This window comes from Solanum lycopersicum, chromosome 5 (genome assembly GCF_036512215.1).
Source record: "Solanum lycopersicum chromosome 5, SLM_r2.1".
Lineage (NCBI taxonomy): Eukaryota > Viridiplantae > Streptophyta > Magnoliopsida > Solanales > Solanaceae > Solanum > Solanum lycopersicum.
In genome coordinates this window covers 63,681,364-63,701,494 of record NC_090804.1, presented here as the reverse complement: position 1 = coordinate 63,701,494, position 20,131 = coordinate 63,681,364, and the positions used below count along the sequence as shown (strand labels likewise).

The 20,131-nt window shown below is 35.3% G+C and overlaps 1 protein-coding gene and 1 pseudogene across 1 annotated transcript; one reads left to right on the top strand and one right to left on the bottom strand.

Annotated features, from left to right (window-relative positions):
- Positions 1–6,217: 6,217 nt before the first annotated feature.
- LOC101250508 (cyclic nucleotide-gated ion channel 1-like) lies at positions 6,218–11,742 on the bottom strand (annotated as a pseudogene).
- A 2,735-nt stretch (positions 11,743–14,477) lies between these two features.
- On the top strand, positions 14,478–19,975 carry LOC101244669 (cyclic nucleotide-gated ion channel 1-like). Its single transcript, XM_010323217.4, has 9 exons — positions 14,478–14,592; positions 15,749–15,818; positions 16,064–16,631; positions 16,712–16,924; positions 17,166–17,461; positions 17,613–17,724; positions 17,938–18,174; positions 18,482–18,879; positions 19,435–19,975. The coding sequence occupies exons 2-9, from the start codon at positions 15,784–15,786 to the stop codon at positions 19,721–19,723; spliced, it is 2,148 nt and encodes a 715-aa protein (XP_010321519.2). The 5' UTR covers positions 14,478–14,592; positions 15,749–15,783; the 3' UTR covers positions 19,724–19,975.
- Positions 19,976–20,131: the final 156 nt, after the last annotated feature.

Below are 20,131 nucleotides of genomic sequence, written 5' to 3'. Positions count from 1 at the left end.
TTTTTTAAATATCAAACCAAATTGTTCGTGTAAAAATTTTAAATTTATAAATCAAACCAAACTAATAATATTCGGTTTTTCCAACCTCTGGTTGGTTCGGGTTTATCAAATACCAAACCAAACAATTGTGTCGAATTTTTAGATTTATAAACTTTGAATTTTTCCAGATTTTTGGATTTTTCGGTAAAATTTGCATACAAACATATAATTAACTTGTACTCTAAATATTTCTTTAGTCTAACCAAAATACAGTTATCTAAGATATTTCTTTAAAAAATAACACAAAATAGGAGATGAGTATTGATGACACAAAAATATTCAATAAAAAATAATAATGAAATCATCATATAAAATAAATATTGTAAAGTCATAACGAAAATAATCATGATTTAAAAGTACTAAATTATCATGCTAAAATAAGTTTAATAAGTATTAGTTACATTACTAAATATTTAATCAAGGAAAATTAAAATTACATTATGTAATATAATTGTCTAAACTATGTAAGACTAAAGAACAAATATTCAATATTATTGTCATTCTTAGTGTTGAATTGATTATCTTTTTGCATTAGTATTAATTTAATTTTTATTTAAGTTTTATTATACTTATCAATATGTATGTACTATAATATTTATTGGACAATTTCGAATTCTATAAGTTTTAACCTTGAAATAATTTAAAGGATAAAAACTATGAAATAGTATAATTTTAAAATGATATCAAAGTAAATATTTTTATATATAAAATAAAATTTTAAAATTACATATGTAATGTCGAGTTGATTTTTTTTAGTTAAAACCAAACCAAACCAAATATAGTCGGACTTTTTTCCCTATATCAAACCAAGTCAAACCAAACCGCCAGTCAGAGTTTTTTTTGTTTGACTCGATTTACGGTTTGATTCGATTTTGTACATCCCCAGTAAAAATATTAAAAAAGGTTTTGACCAAATGAAGTAAGAACATTTATTAAGATATTCTCAAGGAAAAATTATGCAGAATAGAAAATGTTTAGCATATATTAGGTACTATATGAACTGAATGTTAATTTATTAATGAAGGCAGCAAGTTCTTAAATAGAGTTACAACGAAAGTAATAAGACTCCTAAACGAACTGAACTAAAGTAGTCTAATTAAATAATAACTGCTGAACTAGTAAGACAATCCTAAACGACTAAACTACTAACTGGTGTCCTAGGACCAGGTGTTCTAATATGCCCCCTCAAGTTAGACGATGAGTCACTAAGCCTAACTTGAACAAATTAGACTCAAAAGCAGATTTAGAAAGTGCCTTGGTGAGGGTGTCTGCTATTTGATCGGCACCATGGACATGAACAACACGAACCCTTTTAATATCAACATAGTGGCGAACAAAGTGAAAGTCCACAGCAGCATGCTTAACACGACTATGGAGGACAGGATTCTTGCTCAAGAATGTGGCTCCAAGATTGTCACAATAAATTGTGGGTAGCTGATGTACTGGAAAGCGCAACCCATTTAGGAGATTGGTGACCCATAAGGTTTCAGAAAGTGCATTAGCCACTGCCCTGTATTCGAACTCAGTGGAGGAGCGTGAGACAGTATTTTGCTTCTTTGATGACCAACTAATCGGATTGTTACCAAGAAATAGGATGTAACCAGATGTAGAAACTTTGTCAACGATGTCCCCACCCCAATCTGCATCAGAGTACACATGTAGATTGAATTCATCAATGGGAGTAACGCGTAGGCCAAGTTGAATGGTACCCCGCAGGTATCGAAGAACACGTTTTACAGCCTTCCAGTAAAGGTCTGACGGTGCTTGCATAAATTGAGAAAGCTTGTTGACTGCATAGGCTATGTCAGGTCTAGTGAAGGATAGATATTGAAGCCTACCCAAGACTCGGCGGTAACGTGTAGCATCAGTCAAGTGAGTTCCATTAGACAAGGTGAGTAACTCAGATGCACTCATGGGCGTGTTAACACTCTTGCAGTCGGTCATTACCTCATCATTCAAAATTTCATTCACATAATTTGCTTGGGTGAGAATTAAACCGTTGGAGCTGCGTATCACTTCAACACCAAGAAAGTAGTGAAGATTACCTAAATCTTTAATAGAGAACTTAGAAGCAAGGGAAGTGATAACCTGATTGACACTTAAAGTATTGCTCCCAGTGATAATAATATCATCGACATAGACGAGGACGAATAACGTATCACCTGCACCATGTCTGACAAGTAGTGAGGCATCAGATTTTGTCTTAACAAAGCCTATGGATGAAAGATAACCCGTGAGTGCATTGTACCACGCCCGAGGAGCCTGTTTCAAGCCATAGATTGCCTTCCGTAGCCGACATATATGCATTGGTTTGTCTTCACTAGTGGGGTTGTGCCATATACACTTCCTCTTCAAGGTTGCCTTGGAGGAAGGCATTATTGACATCTAGCTGGCGAAGGTGCCAGTTGTAACGAAGTGCCACAGAGAGGACAATGCGAACTGTGGTGGGCTACGACAGGGCTGAATGTGGCATGAAAGTCAACGCCTAGCCTCTGAGTAAAGCCTTTTGCAACTAGGCGCGCTTTGTATCTGTCGATGGACCCATCAGGATTTCTCTTGATCTTGAAAAGCCACTTGCAGGATACAATGTTTTTATTCGGGTCAGGAGGAACAAGTTCCCAAGTCTGATTTTTAATTAAAGCATCAAATTCATGTTTCATTGCATAACGCCACTCTGGATATTTTTGTGCTTGTTTGACAGTAGTGGGTGTGAAGTGGGGTTCAATTTGGCTAGGTAATCAAAAATCTTTTTTGATTTTGTGATATTATTTTGGGATCGAGTGACAGCACGGGTAGGAGGAGACGGACATTGAGGCGGTGAAGGAGCGAGTTCTAACTCGAAGGTAGGACAGGCTGGTTGAGGAGCCATATGTGTTGGTGGGTTGGTGTTTCTACGGTGATAGACAAGGAGAGGAGACAAGTTTCTTTGTGTGTTGGTTGGTATCGGCTTTTGAGAGTTTGTAGGGAGGCGTGGTAGTGCTAAACGCTGGGCAGTAGATATAGAAGAAGTGTTTTGGGAAGCAGGAATTATTGAAGATGAGGAAGACAAAAATTTACCTTGAGAGGGAGGAGTTGCTAGAGGTGAATCTGTTGTGGCTGCCGCTGATGCATTGTCGGATAAGGACTGCGAGTTTAAATGGTCTCCGGACTGGGCTGGAGAGGAAGCAGATGTTGATGGAAAATCTGCAATAGTGTGTGCTGCTATTTCTAATGGAGTTGGCAGATCTGTAACTATAGGAAGTTTGGGTGTGAGGTCTGAATAACTCGGCATTGTTGGTGTTGCCCATTCTAGGTGAGTTGATTTAATGGCAATGTTGGAGAACAATGTCTTAAATGGAAAAACATCCTCAACAAATCGCACATCTCGAGATAAGTAAATCTTTGCAGAAATTGGGTCAAAACACTGGTGACAGTGATGGGATAGTGAGAATCCAAGATAGACACATGGGGTAGATTTCGATTCAAGTTTATTTTTGGAGTATGGTTTTAGCCATGGATAACATAAACAACCAAAAATTCGTTGGGAGTTATAATTAGGTGATTTTCTAAGTAATCTTTTGGAATGGGGATTGATTATCGAGGTGAGAGGTTGGAAGACGATTGATGAGGTAGACAGTGTGATAGCAGGCAAAAGACCAGAATTGGGGTGGGAGAGACGCCTTATGTAAGAGTGTTCTTGCAGTTTCGACAATATGGCGATGTCGCCGTTCTGCAAGTGCAACTCGTTGGGGTGTATAGGGAGGGGTAGAGAGGTGTTGAATGCCGTGAAGTGAAAGATAGGAGTCAAGACTTTTATACTCACCTCCGCCATCAGTATACAACGATAAAATTTTAGAGTCAAAATGTTTTTCCATCATAGGATGAAATCTTTGAAAGATATCTTTAACTTCACTTTTCTTTGTTAGTGTGTAGAGCCAAGTGTACTTCGTATATTGGTCAACAAAAATACAAATATACAACTTTTTATCAAGAGATAAGACTGGTGATGGCCCCCATAAGTCACTGAAAATAATTTGAAGTGGTTTAGAGCTACACAATGATAATTGAGTAAAAGGATGTCGATGAGCTTTATTAGATAAACATGAATTACAATGAAATTTTTTGTCTCTCTCATGAAACGGTAGCGAGAATTTATTCAAAATAAACCTAAAAACTCTAGAGTGAGGATGACCAAGACGTTGGTGCCAAGTAGTGAGAGAGATGGATGTGGAGATAATGTGAGCCTGGGGATGTGAGACAGGCCACTCATATAGTCCATTGTTAGTCCGACCGTGCACCAGTGGCTGCCGTGTTTTCAGATCCTTCACAACAAAGTTAAAAGGAAAAAATTCAATAGACTTAAGATTGTCTTGACAAAATTTAGAAACAGAGATAAGCTTGCGTTTGATGGAAGGGGCACACAAAGTGTGAGTTAGCTTAAAAACATTATTTCATGCATTTAATTTAGTGGAACCAGTGTGAGAGATAGGAATTTTGTTACCATCACCCATGGAGACATCTTCGTTACCGTGGTATGGTTGTAGGTTGTGCGGCTCTGTTGTGATGTGATGGGTGGCTCCTGAGTCAACTATCCAGGGATTGGTCTCCGTTGTAAGCCCAGCGGCATAGTTGGCTTTTGCTTCAAAGTGATTATGAGATCTCGAGCGGCAAACATTGGCGGTGTGGCCAATTTTGTTACATAGTTGACAGCGAATAATACCGTTTGAATTTGAATTGGATTGCCCTTGTGGTGGAGCGCTTGGATGCAAGTTCTGGCGCCATTGTTGAGAGTTGTTGGTTTGTCTACGGTTGTTGCGATTATTGGAGTTGAATTTAGTGGGAGTAGCAACTGCAGCAGTGATAGTACTAGATAGTTTCTTAGCATCCTCGTGGCGGAGGAAGAGTTCAAAGTCTAGTAACTTTTCAAACAGTTCCTCATAGGAGATAGGCGTATCGCGTGCACGAATGGCAGCAGATATTTCACGAAATTCAGGACCTAGACCACTAAGTATTTTGACAATGAGTTCAGGATTGGAAACAGGAGCACCAGCAGTGGCTAACTCATCCGAAAAGGACCGAATAGTATGAATATGTTCAGTAATGGAGCGAGAGTCCTTAGTGACACGGGCAAGCTGATCACGCAGACTGAAGACTCGAGTTTGAGATTTGTTCGCATAAGTGGTATGCAAGGCATCCCAAGCTGATTTAGTCGAGTCAGCTGCTGCAACAGTAGGGGCAATAGTGGGTTCGACAGAAGCCATGAGAGCATTCTGGATGAGTTGATCCTGACGGAACCAAGTTAAGAAGGCAGGATTGGGAGAGATATTCGTGCCGAGGGTAATCGTGCGACTAGGGGACGGACTGGTTCCATTGAGATGGCCAAAGAGGTTGTAGTTATACATAAGCATGGAAAATTGGGCTTTCCAGGTGGCGAAGTTGTGACCACCACTTAGTTTGATGGGTAATTGGGATGCGGGATTGAATTGAATGATAGTATTGGTGCTTGTCGTGTTATCAGCATTGACAACTCTAGTATTGTTGCCATTGTTGTTGGTGATTGTTGCTGATCTGCGTGAGGAGAGGAAAAAGAAGAAGAAAAAAATCTGGATCGTACTCTTTAGAGCGTGGAGAGTTCTGATACCATATGAACTGAATGTTAATTTATTAATGAAGGCAGCAAGTTCTTAAATAGAGTTACAACGAAAGTAATAAGACTCCTAAACGAACTGAACTAAATTAGTCTAATTAAATAATAACTGTTGAACTAGTAAGACAATCCTAATACGACTAAACTACTAACTTGTGTCCTAGGACCAGGTGTTCTGATACTATAGCTATAGTTTAAAAAATTATATTTTGCGACTACAGTTTTCTCAGTTCTTGTTATTCCCCTGATTTGTATAAATTTTAGAATTTGCATAATTTGGTTCCTGATTGAATAAATTCAGGATTTTGTATATACTTACCCTATTTATTTGTATACGATTTATGAAAAATTCATAATAAATTTACCTGTTTGTAAATTGGCAAGCGAAATATACAAGCGGAGTTTTAAAAAAACTCCTACATATATTAATGCAAAATTTATATATACCTACCGTATTCGTAAATATGCAACCAAAATATACAAACAGATAGCAATATAACATTGTTGGACTTGACATGATATTTAAGAGAAAAAAGGAAAACTTTCAACATATTTTGTATGACTGTAAATCATTTTATTGAAGATAAAATAAGAATTTTAAAGATAAATTATTTCTAAATGTAGTACTTCGATAACATTCTTTTTGGAACGAAAGTCTGTCAGTCCAAATAGAAAATGTCCTATTGACTCAGGAAATGCATTATTTATACATTAGCCACACAACCTCATGAATCATTTTTTGTAACTAAAAATCTGGTTTATGAAGCAGCAGAGAAAATGTGGGAGATGATTTGGTACCAGTTGCATTGTTGCGTCGCAAGGCGCATAGCATATTAGCTGCAAACCTTGATGCATATATGGCAGCTCCAAGACTTGGTGCATTTGTGCTCTCTTTAGCTAATGCAACCTGCAATTTATCTTCTTCCTCTCTTAAGGATTTCTCGAGCTTATTCCTGCAGTGTCGACGCCATGCTACTTGTATAAAGCATGCAGCCCATATCCTCCATTGTTGTGAGTAGTACCTGAAATTGTCAAGTACATCATGAGTTTTAATTTATTTATTTTTTCCGAGTGGTGCCACGTAGATATTATATAAACACCTTCTTGAAATGGCAATCTACTTGTCCTTTAATTTCGGGGTGTTTTTATACTATTTTCTGTGATATGTAAGCATAGTAGAGAAAGGTGTGATTTTTACTTGGTTAGCAACTAAAGAAGTGATCAAGATGTCAGTTGGTGTTTTATGTGTATGAGTGCAGTGAAGATGTCAACCATCTACTCATTCGTTGTCCGATGGAATCGAGATTATGATGGGAGATTTTTATTTTTACATTGTTTTATCAAAATATATTATCAGTTTATCAGAATACCTCCCAAAACTTTATATCATTTTGTTGTCTGAAGCAAATTGAAGCTTGTAATGGAATGTAACAAGGCCTTAAATAAACTTACTTGAAAGTACGTTGAAGCTGTCGCTTGCTATGCAGACGTCTATATTGTGAAACGACAAACTTGAGGTCATCAGCAGTGAGGGCAAAAGTTTCTATATCAGTTACAGCCTTCACTGTTCTAGTTGAAACAGGAAGACTACTGGAGGAAGAATGAGGGCTTATAACCCATGCCAAAAGCTCATTTCCACAGTAGTCTCCAGCCTTGAGATGAACAGAGCTGAAAAAACCAGTCTCTTCACCATTTGTGGTCATAGATGACACTGCACCTCTCATTAGAAAGTGCATTTCTTCTACCGGATCACCTTCTCGGATTATGTAGCTCATCTCCGTGAAGCGTGCTGGTTTCAGTCTATCACACAACACATCCAGTGATTGTTCGTCCATTTTCTCAAATACGGGAACCTGCATTATATACCAAACCAACACAAAATTTAGTGCTTGTGGTAGGAAATATAGAAGGAAAATACTTTTTCTTTAGAGAATGCTCAAGTTGTACTAGACTACTTAAGGCCACTTGAGATAACTACAATCGTCAACTAGGTATATGTATATTACTCAAAATATAAAACCAAAAGTCTTGTACAAATAACTAGATACATGTATTACAAATTTCTAAAAGACTTCTTGAAAAACTAAGAGACAATATTGAAAGACTAAACATCAAGGTGTGAATCCATTAATTCCAACATGCTTGTTTGGAAGTATCATATATGCAAGAAGACTGAGGAGGCGCTAGAGTGAAGTGATTCCGGGGCTGGGATCACGAACAGGAATCTATAAATGACTTAAGTGTGTCATTCACGATAAAAGAGTTATTCCAATAGATCTTCTTCGGTATAAGGAGCAATTATGGATCATCAACAAACCTTCTAAGAAGAAGTAGGAAGGAGTACACCTTTCTTTCTTATTTCTTAATCACGATAGATTTGTTCCAATTTCATCGAATGAGATATTTCATCAAGGAGATAGCGCCTGACAGACCAGGCTGTGAAAACAGCCTCTTGCAGAAATGCAGGGTAAGGTTGTGTACAATAGACCCTTGTGTTCCGGCTCTTCTGCTATCCCTGCATATCGGGAGCTGTGGTGCGTTGGACATCCCTTTGTTGCAAGAGTTGATGTGGTTCCTTACTAGTTTGGGCTTGATGTGTAGTTGATTGATCCATTGAGAATACTTCAGGTGGTTTGATAAGGTTTCATTCAGATTTAATATTCCCTCTGTTCCATTTTATAAAACACTCTTTTTTTTAGTATATTCCAGAAAAGAATGATGCATCTCTATATTTCGGAACTCTTTTACTACAAACTTTCCATTTTACCTTAATGACATGCTCATATCCATAAAAATGTGATGACATGTCTAGGACTAAAAGTCCTAAAATGGGTACTTTTCGAATATGCCAAAAGTTACTTGTTCTTTCTTAAACTCCATGTTTATTCAAACGTCACATATAAGTGAAATGGAGGGAGCTACATTCTTTGATTGCTCAGGTTCATATTTCTTTACCAGATAAAACACCATTTCGACACAACACATGATGAAGTTGGACAGGGATAGTTGTAGATGTGATCGATAAGTACTTACTCTATATAGCAAAGACCAACAGAGATGTCGCTTTAAATTTCTCCTCAAGTCTCTAGGAAGATTTTGAATGAATGAATCTTCCTCAATTCCCTTGGTTTGTTGCCATTTGTACTCTTCATGTCTTCTAATTTGCAATCTCAGAGAGTCAGGAAGCATGCGATTAGACATCCACTGTTCTACATCCCACCTCCTTGCTCTCATCTCTTCTACTCTAACCAGGTCAAATTGCAATAGTTTCTGTTTCGAAAAACACAATACAAAATTACTCTAAAGATCGGTTCCAACTTTAAGTGTTTTTTTGTGATAGCTTAAACATAAATAGGAAAAGAGTGGAACTCAATGTTTATCAAGGCCATGCAGTTCTAAAGTTTTCTCTCTCAACCTATATTTCTCAGACTCTCCAAATTAAATGCAGCAGTACCCGTATCGGGTCCTCAAAAAATGATCCGATATTTTTGCATAGTCCGGAGCAACACAGTTGAACACTGTTTGATAAATGGTGAGTGTGCTAACCTGCATATTGCCAATAATCAAGGAAAACAAGATAAGCCCCGTAATTGAGATGCAGATGGCGAAGATAATATCTCCATCGAAGGTGCTTGTCTTAAGGTTTTGGCCAAGAGAACTGAAACATGTAAGAAGAACTTTTAGCTTTTAACACAATCCAAAGAGAGAGTATTCGAGTTATGGAAGTTATTCAACATGTAGAATTCGGTCATACATTTTTGAAAAATCATCAAAATTGTTTAGCTACTTGTAAAAACTACATTAATCTTACAGGTGATAGTACAAGAGTTTATCTAGTCATGGTATGAAAGGACCACTAATGATGAGTAAAAACTATATATATAATGAAGTAATGCCTCAATATTTAACGTCAGGCCAGACGGCAATACAGTAACCACTTGTGAGGAGGTTCCGCACTTTAAGGGGCACAGGAGATCGATAGCCATCTCAAGGCACATCACGACCTACAGTTGGCTAGATTTCCGTTACTTCAATGGAACTAATGGAATCCAAATATAAGAAAAGTGAACAGACCTTAAGTTTCTCAGCCCCCACCAAAAGCAATACAAGAGTTTGGTCAGGAATTTTCTTTTTTCCACAACCTGAAACTGAAGAGCATCGAGTGCGATTCCAAAATCAAAGTCATTTGGATCTTTTATATCCTCTTGTTGCAGGAGAGGGCAAGAAGAATTCAGTAATAAAGTATTTCCATTCATATTTCCTCCACAATGTAAGTAGTCTGACGAACAGTTGGGGATCTTGTCACACGCACTACGCCAGCATGCCTCTTGGCGTTCTATTGAGAACAGATACCAAAAGGCTCCAGTTACCTGATATCACACATTTAAATTGCACCTATGTAAGCAGATTTTTGTTCAAGAATGAAATGTCTATATCCCTGACTAGTTAATGGTCAAAGAAACATTTGACTAATAGCTTTTTTTAGGGAGTTTCACACCCCAACTATCAGTAGTTCGCTTTTCCTATCTAAACTATCATCATCTACTCAACTAGGTGTGTTTTAATACATCGATCGTGATAGTTCAGGTAAGAGAAGGGAACAACTAATAGATGAGGTGTCGAAACTCGCAAAAAAGTAACAGTTTCGGTGTGTGTTTTTATCATTATCTCTATCTTTTATGTAATATTGATTCATCTATTTGTTGAAAGGGTACTTACATTACTGCACCACATGAAGAGGAAAAGGTAAAAAACAGCTCCACCCCATGTACTCCCACTAAAGAAGCCTGTAGTCCTTTCTACTTCTTTGTACAATGGAATAATTCTAAAAAGTCTTGGAGCATATTGAAAAAAAACTACAACCATCAACATTTCATTTGTCGCCAGAATAATGGGGCCATTCGTGTTGGGAGCGATAATCAATATCACAATCTGCACAAAAACAACGTTATATCATACTCTCTTACGTTAAGATAATGCTACAAAAACACAAGCTTTTGAGGACACAAACCTGTGGGAGTGGAAGGACTGCTACAACGTCAATGATGAAATAAGATGACAAATATCACTTGGCTATAGCAGAGGAATCTTCAATCAACTCACCCCTTCCAAAAACTCGAGAAGAAGGAGTAATGAATCCAGTACGAAATTTCAAGATAATGTGAAAGATATAGAAAAGATCAGTGAAAGAACGCAGAACGCAAGCACTAATCTTTAACATGTTGTCGAAATGTAGGCACTTATTTTTGTTATCAATAACAGGAATGTAGAAGAACAACGGATCAAGTGACACTGCAAATACACAAACCAATATACATATTTTGTTCCATTTCTGGAGAAATTGACCCTCATGAGGATCAAGAACTTTCTTTTTTGATGCAACAGATTGATCTTTTCTTAACTTATTAGTTACATTATGGAAGTCATCTGGTTTTCTCCTGCTACTTATTCTTTCAGAACCCCTCTCAATCCTTCTATTGGTGCTTCTCATCAACGAGCTAACCGATGGTTTTCTGACATGAAATGGCCTAATATTTGATGAACTTTTATGGTCAATGCTGAAGGATGATTGTTCCGACTTCCAGTCCTCAAACCTAGGTATATATAAAACCATCAATAAGATTAATGCAAATCTAAACTTACAAGAAAGATCAAGTTAAGGTCTAAGATTCTTTCTGTTCTTCAAATCCTGTTGAGGTTCTATATTGTTTTTTTTCATTGATTGATTTACTATATAGAACATGTCATCTAACTTGACTTCAGCTTGCATCTGTGTCCTCCAACTTTGAATGTGGTAAGTTGTGCAGACCCAAAGTTGGAGGAATTAAATGCCAGTTGAGTGAGTCTAAGTTAAAAGGGCATTTTTATGTACTATGCCAACTCAAATTATATCATGAAATTTATGTAAGCTTCTGCTACTAACCTTACATATTTGTTCTGCTTTGGATTCATCATATTGAGCTTCTGTCCTATTGGATGCTCAGTAACTAGCTTACATTAGCTACATAAACAAATATAAGGTGTTCAAATGAGAGACCCTTATATGCAAAAGCCAATAGTTGAGGCATAGTAATAGTTGTTGTAATTACAGTTCAAGTACTAGAAAAATGAAAAATGTATTGAACTCAATCTCTTCTACCAAAAAATCAAGAGAAATTTGTGCTTAATGAACCATGAACTTTCGAAAATATATAAATATATAACAGTTTCAAGTCATGTTGGGATCGAAATAACCAAATGTTAATCTTGAAGATACAGAGATATTATAAATTGACATGGTTTAGGCAGTTAACTTACATATGAGCAATTCACTAGTAAAAAAAAAATTATTGAAAAGAATAGTTGTCTATGTTACTAAGTGAGAAGGAAGATATATTCCTGAATTAATAGAAGTGCAATTTTTTTCCTCCTAGAAAAGGATTAGACAAATAAGAAAAAGACACCTTCAACTAGAACGAATCTAAATATGGTAAGAAAATCAGGATAAACATCGATCTAACATAAAGAACTACTGATATAAAAAAAGTAAATTAAAAGAAAAAATTACAATAACTTAAAAGGAGGAAGTGAGAAACTTACATGGTCAAATGAACATAATTTGCAGCTAATGAACTGAAGTTCAGGAGAAGTAATATGTATAAGTAAGTTCCTAGATATTGCTATGAAAAAATAGCAATACAAAGTTGGATTTGGTCTTTTTTTTTTTCCAGAAAACTGCAAAGACTTAGGTGGGAGAAAAGACACAAGTCAATGAACACATCTAGCAAAGATATTATATCTTCAGCCACCCAGTGGATATGGTGCAGCAAATGAGATTACTTCATTCTTAACTAAAAGGTCTTGAATTCAAGTCTTAACTATAAAAATATACTTATTGTTAGTCAAAGATATAATATGGGTACTAGACACTGGATAAAAAAACAAAACAAACATGTATTATTTCTTCCTACTTTAATTGTTTCAAATTTGGACCTACTAGATATAGAAAGTCAAAATCGTCTTTATTAGGGATTTATTAAGAAGTATTTACCCTCTAGCCCTTGCTTCCACACCAAAATTACATATCCCAATGTGGGATTTGCTAATTCTAGTATGACTGAATTAGTATGAAATATAATTAAGTTTTAATGTGAATATTAAGCCGCCATTAAAAAAAAGTGCTGTTTCTTTTTTCCCTTTTTATAATAAGTGTTTCTTTAGAAGATTACCTTGTTATTAGATTTGGGTGTCAAAGAGCGATTTAATTAGTGGAAAAACTACATATTTACTCCTTGATTCAATTAGGATATATATATATATCCAATGGTATAAAGTATTGAATTCAAAATGTATTATAAGTGTTGTTTAATTGTTTCACTTATCAAACGATATTAGATATTATGACTGAATTTTAAATATTAAATAAAAAAATTATTCAAAATTAGTTTATGTGTTATTATATAAAATTGCAATATAATTTTAATTCAATATTATACATTGTTATAAACTCGATTGTTATTGTCCCAACAAATATAATACATTTTAACAATCTGAAATTAATTTAAATTGTACCAAAGTATTTGAAAATGCACACATAAGACTTATAATACTTGGAGAGGTGTTACTAAAAAAATAATAGAGATAAGATTTAAATTTTTTATGCTCATTTAGAGAGGTCCACTCAATCGTTATCATATTTTTATGTAGTACTTTGAACGTGGCTCACGTATCTATATTTAATATTTTTTTAAGTAATTAACACTAATATATATGATCTAGAGAGGAGAGCATAGGTTTCCGTGAACCCGTGAACCCCCTGGGCCCTCTAGATAAGCCTCTGGGTTTTGGCCAAGAGAACTGAAACATGTAAGAAGAAATTTTAGCTTTTAACACCATCCAAAGAGAGTTAACTATGGTGTTAGCGTGATGTATTAATAGAGAATGATTGTATATATTAATGTATATAGTGTTGTAATTATAGAGATTGTTGTAATAACCATACATACTCAAACAAATATAATACAGATAGTAGACACAATATTTAAATGACATAACATATAAACGTGACTCTTAAGTTGGCTTCAGTGGACAACTATGCCCTCCAACTTTGAGTGTGCATAAGTAAACACTTAATGTTGTATAAAATTGAATAAGTAGACACACTTGTCCTACATGATATAATACACACAGGACACCACGTAGGACACAAAATTGTCATGTAGGGTGTCATGTAGGACAATTGTGTATATTTATTCAATTTTATACAAGTTTAAATGTCTATTCTACATATACAAAATTAAAAGTCATAATTATCTATAAACACTAAGTTAAAGGTCATGTTTATGCCTTAAATAAAATTTCATACAAATAATGATAGGTCATATTTGAATTGAATATTCAAATGATCCTTCTTTCCACAAAAGAAAAAGTGAATATTATATGATTATAGAATAAAGGGAATTGTTTAACAATATATATATATACCTTAGGCGGCTCTTTTGACAAAGAAAGTCAGCAAGTCAAAGTACATCTAATAATGGGAGATGTTACGTTGATGATTTTAATGAAGTATAGAATAACATAAATAATGAATTTAATGAAGTTTTTAAAAAAACTTTAACTTGTAACATGAGTTAATGAGCGCATAAAATAACACAAATACGACTCCTTATTTAAAAATTCGAAACCTTTAATTATATAAAGAGATAATTTATGATATCTCTCTTTAGATTTCGCTCTATAACACTCGTCTCTCTAGAACTCTGTATTGACTTGTGACTTGTGTCTTCCTTCCCATTAAAACCAATGGGCTACCTTATCATAGCAATATCTAGGAACTTTCTTAAACAGAAAAAATTGAACTTACATATGCATACTACTTGTTATAAACTTCACTACATTATTCAATTCCAATGTAAGTAAGCTGCAAATTGTGTTCATTTGACCATGTAAGTTTTCTCTCAAGGTTCAAACTTCTCTTTGTAAGTTATTGTTGATTTTTATTATACTTTTTATGTAGTTTTGGTTTGAGTTCCTATTATATTAGTTCTCGATATTATGTACCTTCTTTGTTTCAATTTATATGACTCACTTTACTTTTCAATCACTCCAAAAAAGAATTCTCCATTTAGTAGCATTTAGTAACAATATTTAGTTAGCTCTTAATGAAATGATTTATAGTCATACAACTTATTTCAGGCCACAAGTTTCAAAAGTCTTGTATATACATGACTTATTTCAGGCCACAAGTTTCAAAAGTCTTGTATATACATGACTCATTTCAGGCCACAAGTTTCAAAAGTCTTTCGTTCTTGAATCTGTGTCTAGTCAAACTATCATATAAATTGGGACAAAAATTATATGGCATAATACATAGATATGCCTTTTAACTTTGCTTCGAATCACATTTATGTCCTTGAACTTTGGATATGCACAAGTAGACACTTAAACTTGCACTATAAAGTTGAACAAATAGACACACATGTCTTTCTACATGTCATTTTTTATCCTACTTGGTGTCCTACGTGTATTGTGTCATGTAGGACTCATGTATTTATTTATTTAAAAGTTGGATAGTTAAAGTGTTTGTTTGTACGTTATGAAAGTTGGAGGTCAAAGTTAAAATTTAAAGTCAAATTTATGGTCTAATATGTCTATTATGCCAAATTATATTTATTGTGATTTTCTTACCATATTTGAATTCATTTTTGTTGAAGGAAGGGGAATACCTGTAGGTCAATTGTCCAAATCATGATAATTTATAATAACTTTGTATTGTCTTTTTTATCGTCCTTCTTTCTCCGATTGACATCTGGTTATTTCGATCCCAACACTTGAAACTGCTATATGTTCTAATTTCACAAGTTCATGTTGCATGAAGCACAAAGTTCACTTGATTTTTTGGTGGAAAAGCCTATGTTTAAGAATCCCTGGATAAACCATTATTATCAATAAGTTTTCATTTTTTCTAGTACTTAAACTGTCATTACAACAACAACAACTACTACTGTGTCTCAGTTTTGAATAAGTTGGGTACTTGAGCTATTGATTTTTGCATTTAAGGCTCTCTCATTTGAACATCTTATATTTGTTTTTGTAAGCTAGTTACTGAGCACCCAATTATAGGACAAAAACTCAATATGATGATGAATCCCAAGCAGGACAAATATGTAAGGTTAGTACAATCAGCCTCCTATACAAATAAAAGTTCCATTAGCAGAAGCTTATTACATTAATTTTATGATATAATTCGAGTTGGTATAATACATAAAAATGTCTTTTTAACTTAGACTCATATGACATTTATGTCCTTCAACTTTGGATGTGCACGAGTAGAACTTGTAATCTTAGACCCTAACTTGATCTTTCTTGTAAGTTTAGATTTGCATTAATCCTTTTGATGGTTTTAAATATACTTAGGTTTGAGGACAGGAAGTTGGAACAATCATCCTTCAGCGTTGACCATAAAAGTTTGTCGACTAATAGGCTATTTCGCGTCAAAAAACCATCAGCTAGCTCGTTCATGAGAAGCGTTAAAAGAAGGATTGAGAAGGGTTCTGAAAGAATAAGTAGCAGGAGAAAACCAGTTCGCGTCCATCGTGTAACAAAAGATCAATCTATTGCATCAAACAAGAGAGTTCTTGATCCTCAGGGTCAATTTCTTCAGAAATGGAACAAAGTATTTATATTGGCTTGTGTATTTGCGGTGTCACTTGATCCGTTGTTCTTCTACATTCCTGTTATTGATGACAAAAACAAGTGCCTAGATTTGGACAACACGTTAAAGATCACTGCTTGCGTTCTTCGTTCTATCACTGATCTTTTCTATGTCTTTCACATTATCTTGAAATTTCGTACTGGCTTCATTGCTCCTTCTTCTCGAGTTTATGGAGTGGGTGAGTTAATTGAAGATTCCTCTGCTATAGCCAAGCGATATTTGTTATCTTATTTCATCGTTGACGTTGTAGCAGTCCTTCCACTCCCACAGGTTCATGTCCTCAAAAGCTTGTGTTTTTTTTTAGCATTTTCTTAATTTAAGAGAGTATGATTAACCTTGTTTTTGTGCAGATTGTGATATTGATTATCGCTCCCAACGTTAATGGTCCCATTGCTCTGGCGACGAAAGAAATGTTGAAGATTGTAATTTTTGCTCAATATGTTCCAAGACTTTTTAGAATTTATCCATTGTCCAAAGAAATAGAAAGGACTACAGGCTTCTTTAATGAGAGTGCATTGGGTGGAGCTGTTTTCAACCTTTTCCTCTACATGTTGTACAGTAATGTAAGTTCCCTTTCAACAAATAGATGAATCAGCATTACATAAAAGATATAGATAATGATAAAAGACACACTGAAACTATTACTTTTTCGTGAGTTTCTCACCTCAACTGTGTATTAAAACACACTTCGTTTAGTAGATGATGATACTTTAGGTATAGGAAAATGGAACAACTGATAGTTGGGATGTGAAACTTCCGATGTGTATTTTACCAGTAACTAGTCAACTAAATGTGTGATCTCAGGTAATTGGAGCCTTTTGGTATTTGTTCTCGATAGAACGCCAAGATACATGCTGGCGCAACGCGTGTGACAAGATCCCCAACTGTTTGTCAGACTACTTATATTGTGGAGGAAAAATGAATGGAAGTGCTTTTTTACTGAATTCTTCTTGCCCTCTCCTGCAACAAGAAGATATAAAAGATCCAAATGAATTTGATTTTGGAATCGCACTCGATGCTCTTCAGTTTCAGGTTGTGGAAAAAAGAAAATTCCGGACCAAACTCGTGTATTGCTTTTGGTGGGGGCTGAGAAACTTAAGGTGTGTTCACTTTAATAATACATTACATTTGGATTCCATTGAAGTAACGGAATATAGCCAACTGTAGGTCGTGATGTGCCTTGAGATGGCTTAAGTTACTCTGTCGAGTAACTTCCATAATTCAATAACTATTTCTTCTTACATGTTTCAGTTCTCTTGGCCAAAACCTTAAGACAAGTACCTTCGATGGAGATATTATCTTTGCCGTCTTCATCTCAATCATTGGGCTTATATTGTTTTCCTTGATTATTGGCAATATGCAGGTCAGCACACTCACCTTTTATCAAACAATGTTCTAAAATGTTGCTTGGACTCAGTAAAAATGTCGGATCCTCCAAAAGCAGTGCATTTTTGGAGGAGAGTCTAGGCAATATAAGTTGAGAGAGAATTTTAGAATTGCATGACCTTGATAGAACAAAAACACTAACACTTTAGAATGAAGTTTGAGTGATCTTGGTGTTGGTTTTTTGAAACAGAAATTTATGCAATCTAACCTGGTTAGAGTAGAAGAGATGAGAATGAGAAGGCGGGATGTCGAACAGTGGATGTCTCATCGCATGCTTCCCGACAATCTGAGAGAGCGAATTAGAAGACATGAACAGTACAAATGGCAAGAAACAAAGGGAGTTGAGGAAGATTCACTCATTCAAAGTCTTCCTAGAGACTTGAGGAGAGATTTAAAGCGACATCTCTGTTGGTCTTTGCTCAAAAGAGTAAGTACTTTTGTCCAACTTCATCCTGCGTTTTTTTATCTGGTAATCAAAGAATGTTGCTCCCTCCATTTCATTTATATGATTGATGTTTGACTAAACATGGAGTTTAAGAAAGAAGAAGTAACTTTTGGCACATTCTAAAGTACCAATAGAACTTTTAGTCCTGAATATATCATCACATTCTTATCACTACTAGTCCTAAGAACGTGTGTTGTACGTTTATCCCCTAATTGACATTAGAAAACTTTAATCATTTATGATGATGCCTCCAAAAAAGCACTAAATTTGTATTGGTTTGGTAATGCAGGTTCCTATATTTGAGAAAATGGACGACCAATTACTGGACGCATTGTGTGACAGATTGAAACCAGCACTCTTCGCGGAGAAGAGCTTCATAATCCGAGAAGGTGATCCAGTAGAAGAAATGCACTTTCTAATGAGAGGTACATTGTTAACTATGACCACAAATGGTGGAAGGACTGGTTTTTTCAACTCTGTTCATCTCAAGGCTGGTGACTTCTGTGGTGATGAGCTTTTGACATGGGCTTTAGACCCTCATACTTCCTCCAGTAGTCTTCCGATTTCGACTAGAACAGTGCAGGCTGTAACTGATATAGAATCTTTTTCCCTCACTGCTGATGACCTCAAGTTTGTCGCCTCACAATTTAGACGTCTGCATAGCAAGCAACTTCAGCATACTTTCAGGTAAGTTTTTTTAGGTCTTGTTCCATTTCATAACAAGCTTCAATTTGCTTCAGACAACAAACTGGTATCAGTTTCAGAGGAATGTACTGAACCAACTGAGAATTTATTGATGTTCGAGCAAAAACACATAGTCGTATATAAGTCTATCCCCAGAAGGACAATTAGATTATACACCGATCCACCAGTGTGCCTCTCGACTTGTCTCCTCCTGGACACAACAATCCAACGATGTCGTACAACTCAAACAACTCCAAATTAGTTGAAGAGTCCAAAACTTCACGAAAAAGAACATATTCCTTCAACATATAATTGATCTCTTTTGTATAGTATTATATAGTTGAAGACTTTAGAATATTTTCTGTCTCAACTCTCTCTTTTTACTACTACGTACACCATACAATATTTTCCCACACCTCTCACTTTTCTTAGGATCTTTCACAAACAAAGGAACACCACTATTTATAGCTGAAGAACTCTTCCATATAATCAATAGGTAGAAGGTATTACCACTCGAAAAAAAAAGTTAAAACTCATGATGTACTTGGCTATTTTCAGGTTCTTCTCACAACAATGGAGGACATGGGCAGCATGCTTTATACAAGTAGCATGGCGTCGACACTGCAGGAAAAAACTCGAGAAATCCTTAAGAGAGGAAGAAGATAAATTGCAGGTTGCATTAGCTAAAGAGAGCACAAATGCATCAAGTCTTGGATCTATCATGTATGCATCTAGGTTTGCAGCTAATGTACTACGCGCCTTGCGACACAACAATACAACTGGTACCAGATCATTACCTCTACTGTTTCATAAACCAGCTGAACCAGATTTTAGTGAGAAAAAATGATTCATGAACTAGAAATGTTGGAATATGTTTATATTGGTAGATTTACATTTTCTTTATATTTTAGAAAACAAATCCTTGAGTAGGACATATGCTATATCTTGATTCATTAGGATTCTGGTACATAGAAACACACTGTTCTGTTTCCATTAAACTTCAGGGACAGTAATGAAATAAACCAGAAGTTACAATGACAGAATGATGTATTTAGAAATGGTCTTAATTGAACATAATAAAAGGTTAGTCAGGTCATCACCCTTTGCATTCTTTTTGGATTATTTTTTAATCTCTTGTTCTCTTGAAATATATCTTTATTACTGTATTTTACTGTATTGTATTGTAATTTATTGCTTGTTGTATAATGTATTTGCTGATCAGTAGGACATTTTAACAAAACCATATTGGTTTACT

What these genes read in the sequence shown, in the direction of transcription:
- LOC101244669 (XM_010323217.4), top strand. Translation starts at nt 15,784, where the DNA reads ATGATGATGAATCCCAAGCAGGACAAATATGTAAG. An exon ending in CAGTCCTTCCACTCCCACAG is followed by an intron (nt 16,632 to 16,711) that starts GTTCATGTCCTC and finishes GTTTTTGTGCAG; the next exon opens with ATTGTGATATTGATTATCGC. An exon ending in CAACTTCAGCATACTTTCAG is followed by an intron (nt 18,880 to 19,434) that starts GTAAGTTTTTTT and finishes GGCTATTTTCAG; the next exon opens with GTTCTTCTCACAACAATGGA.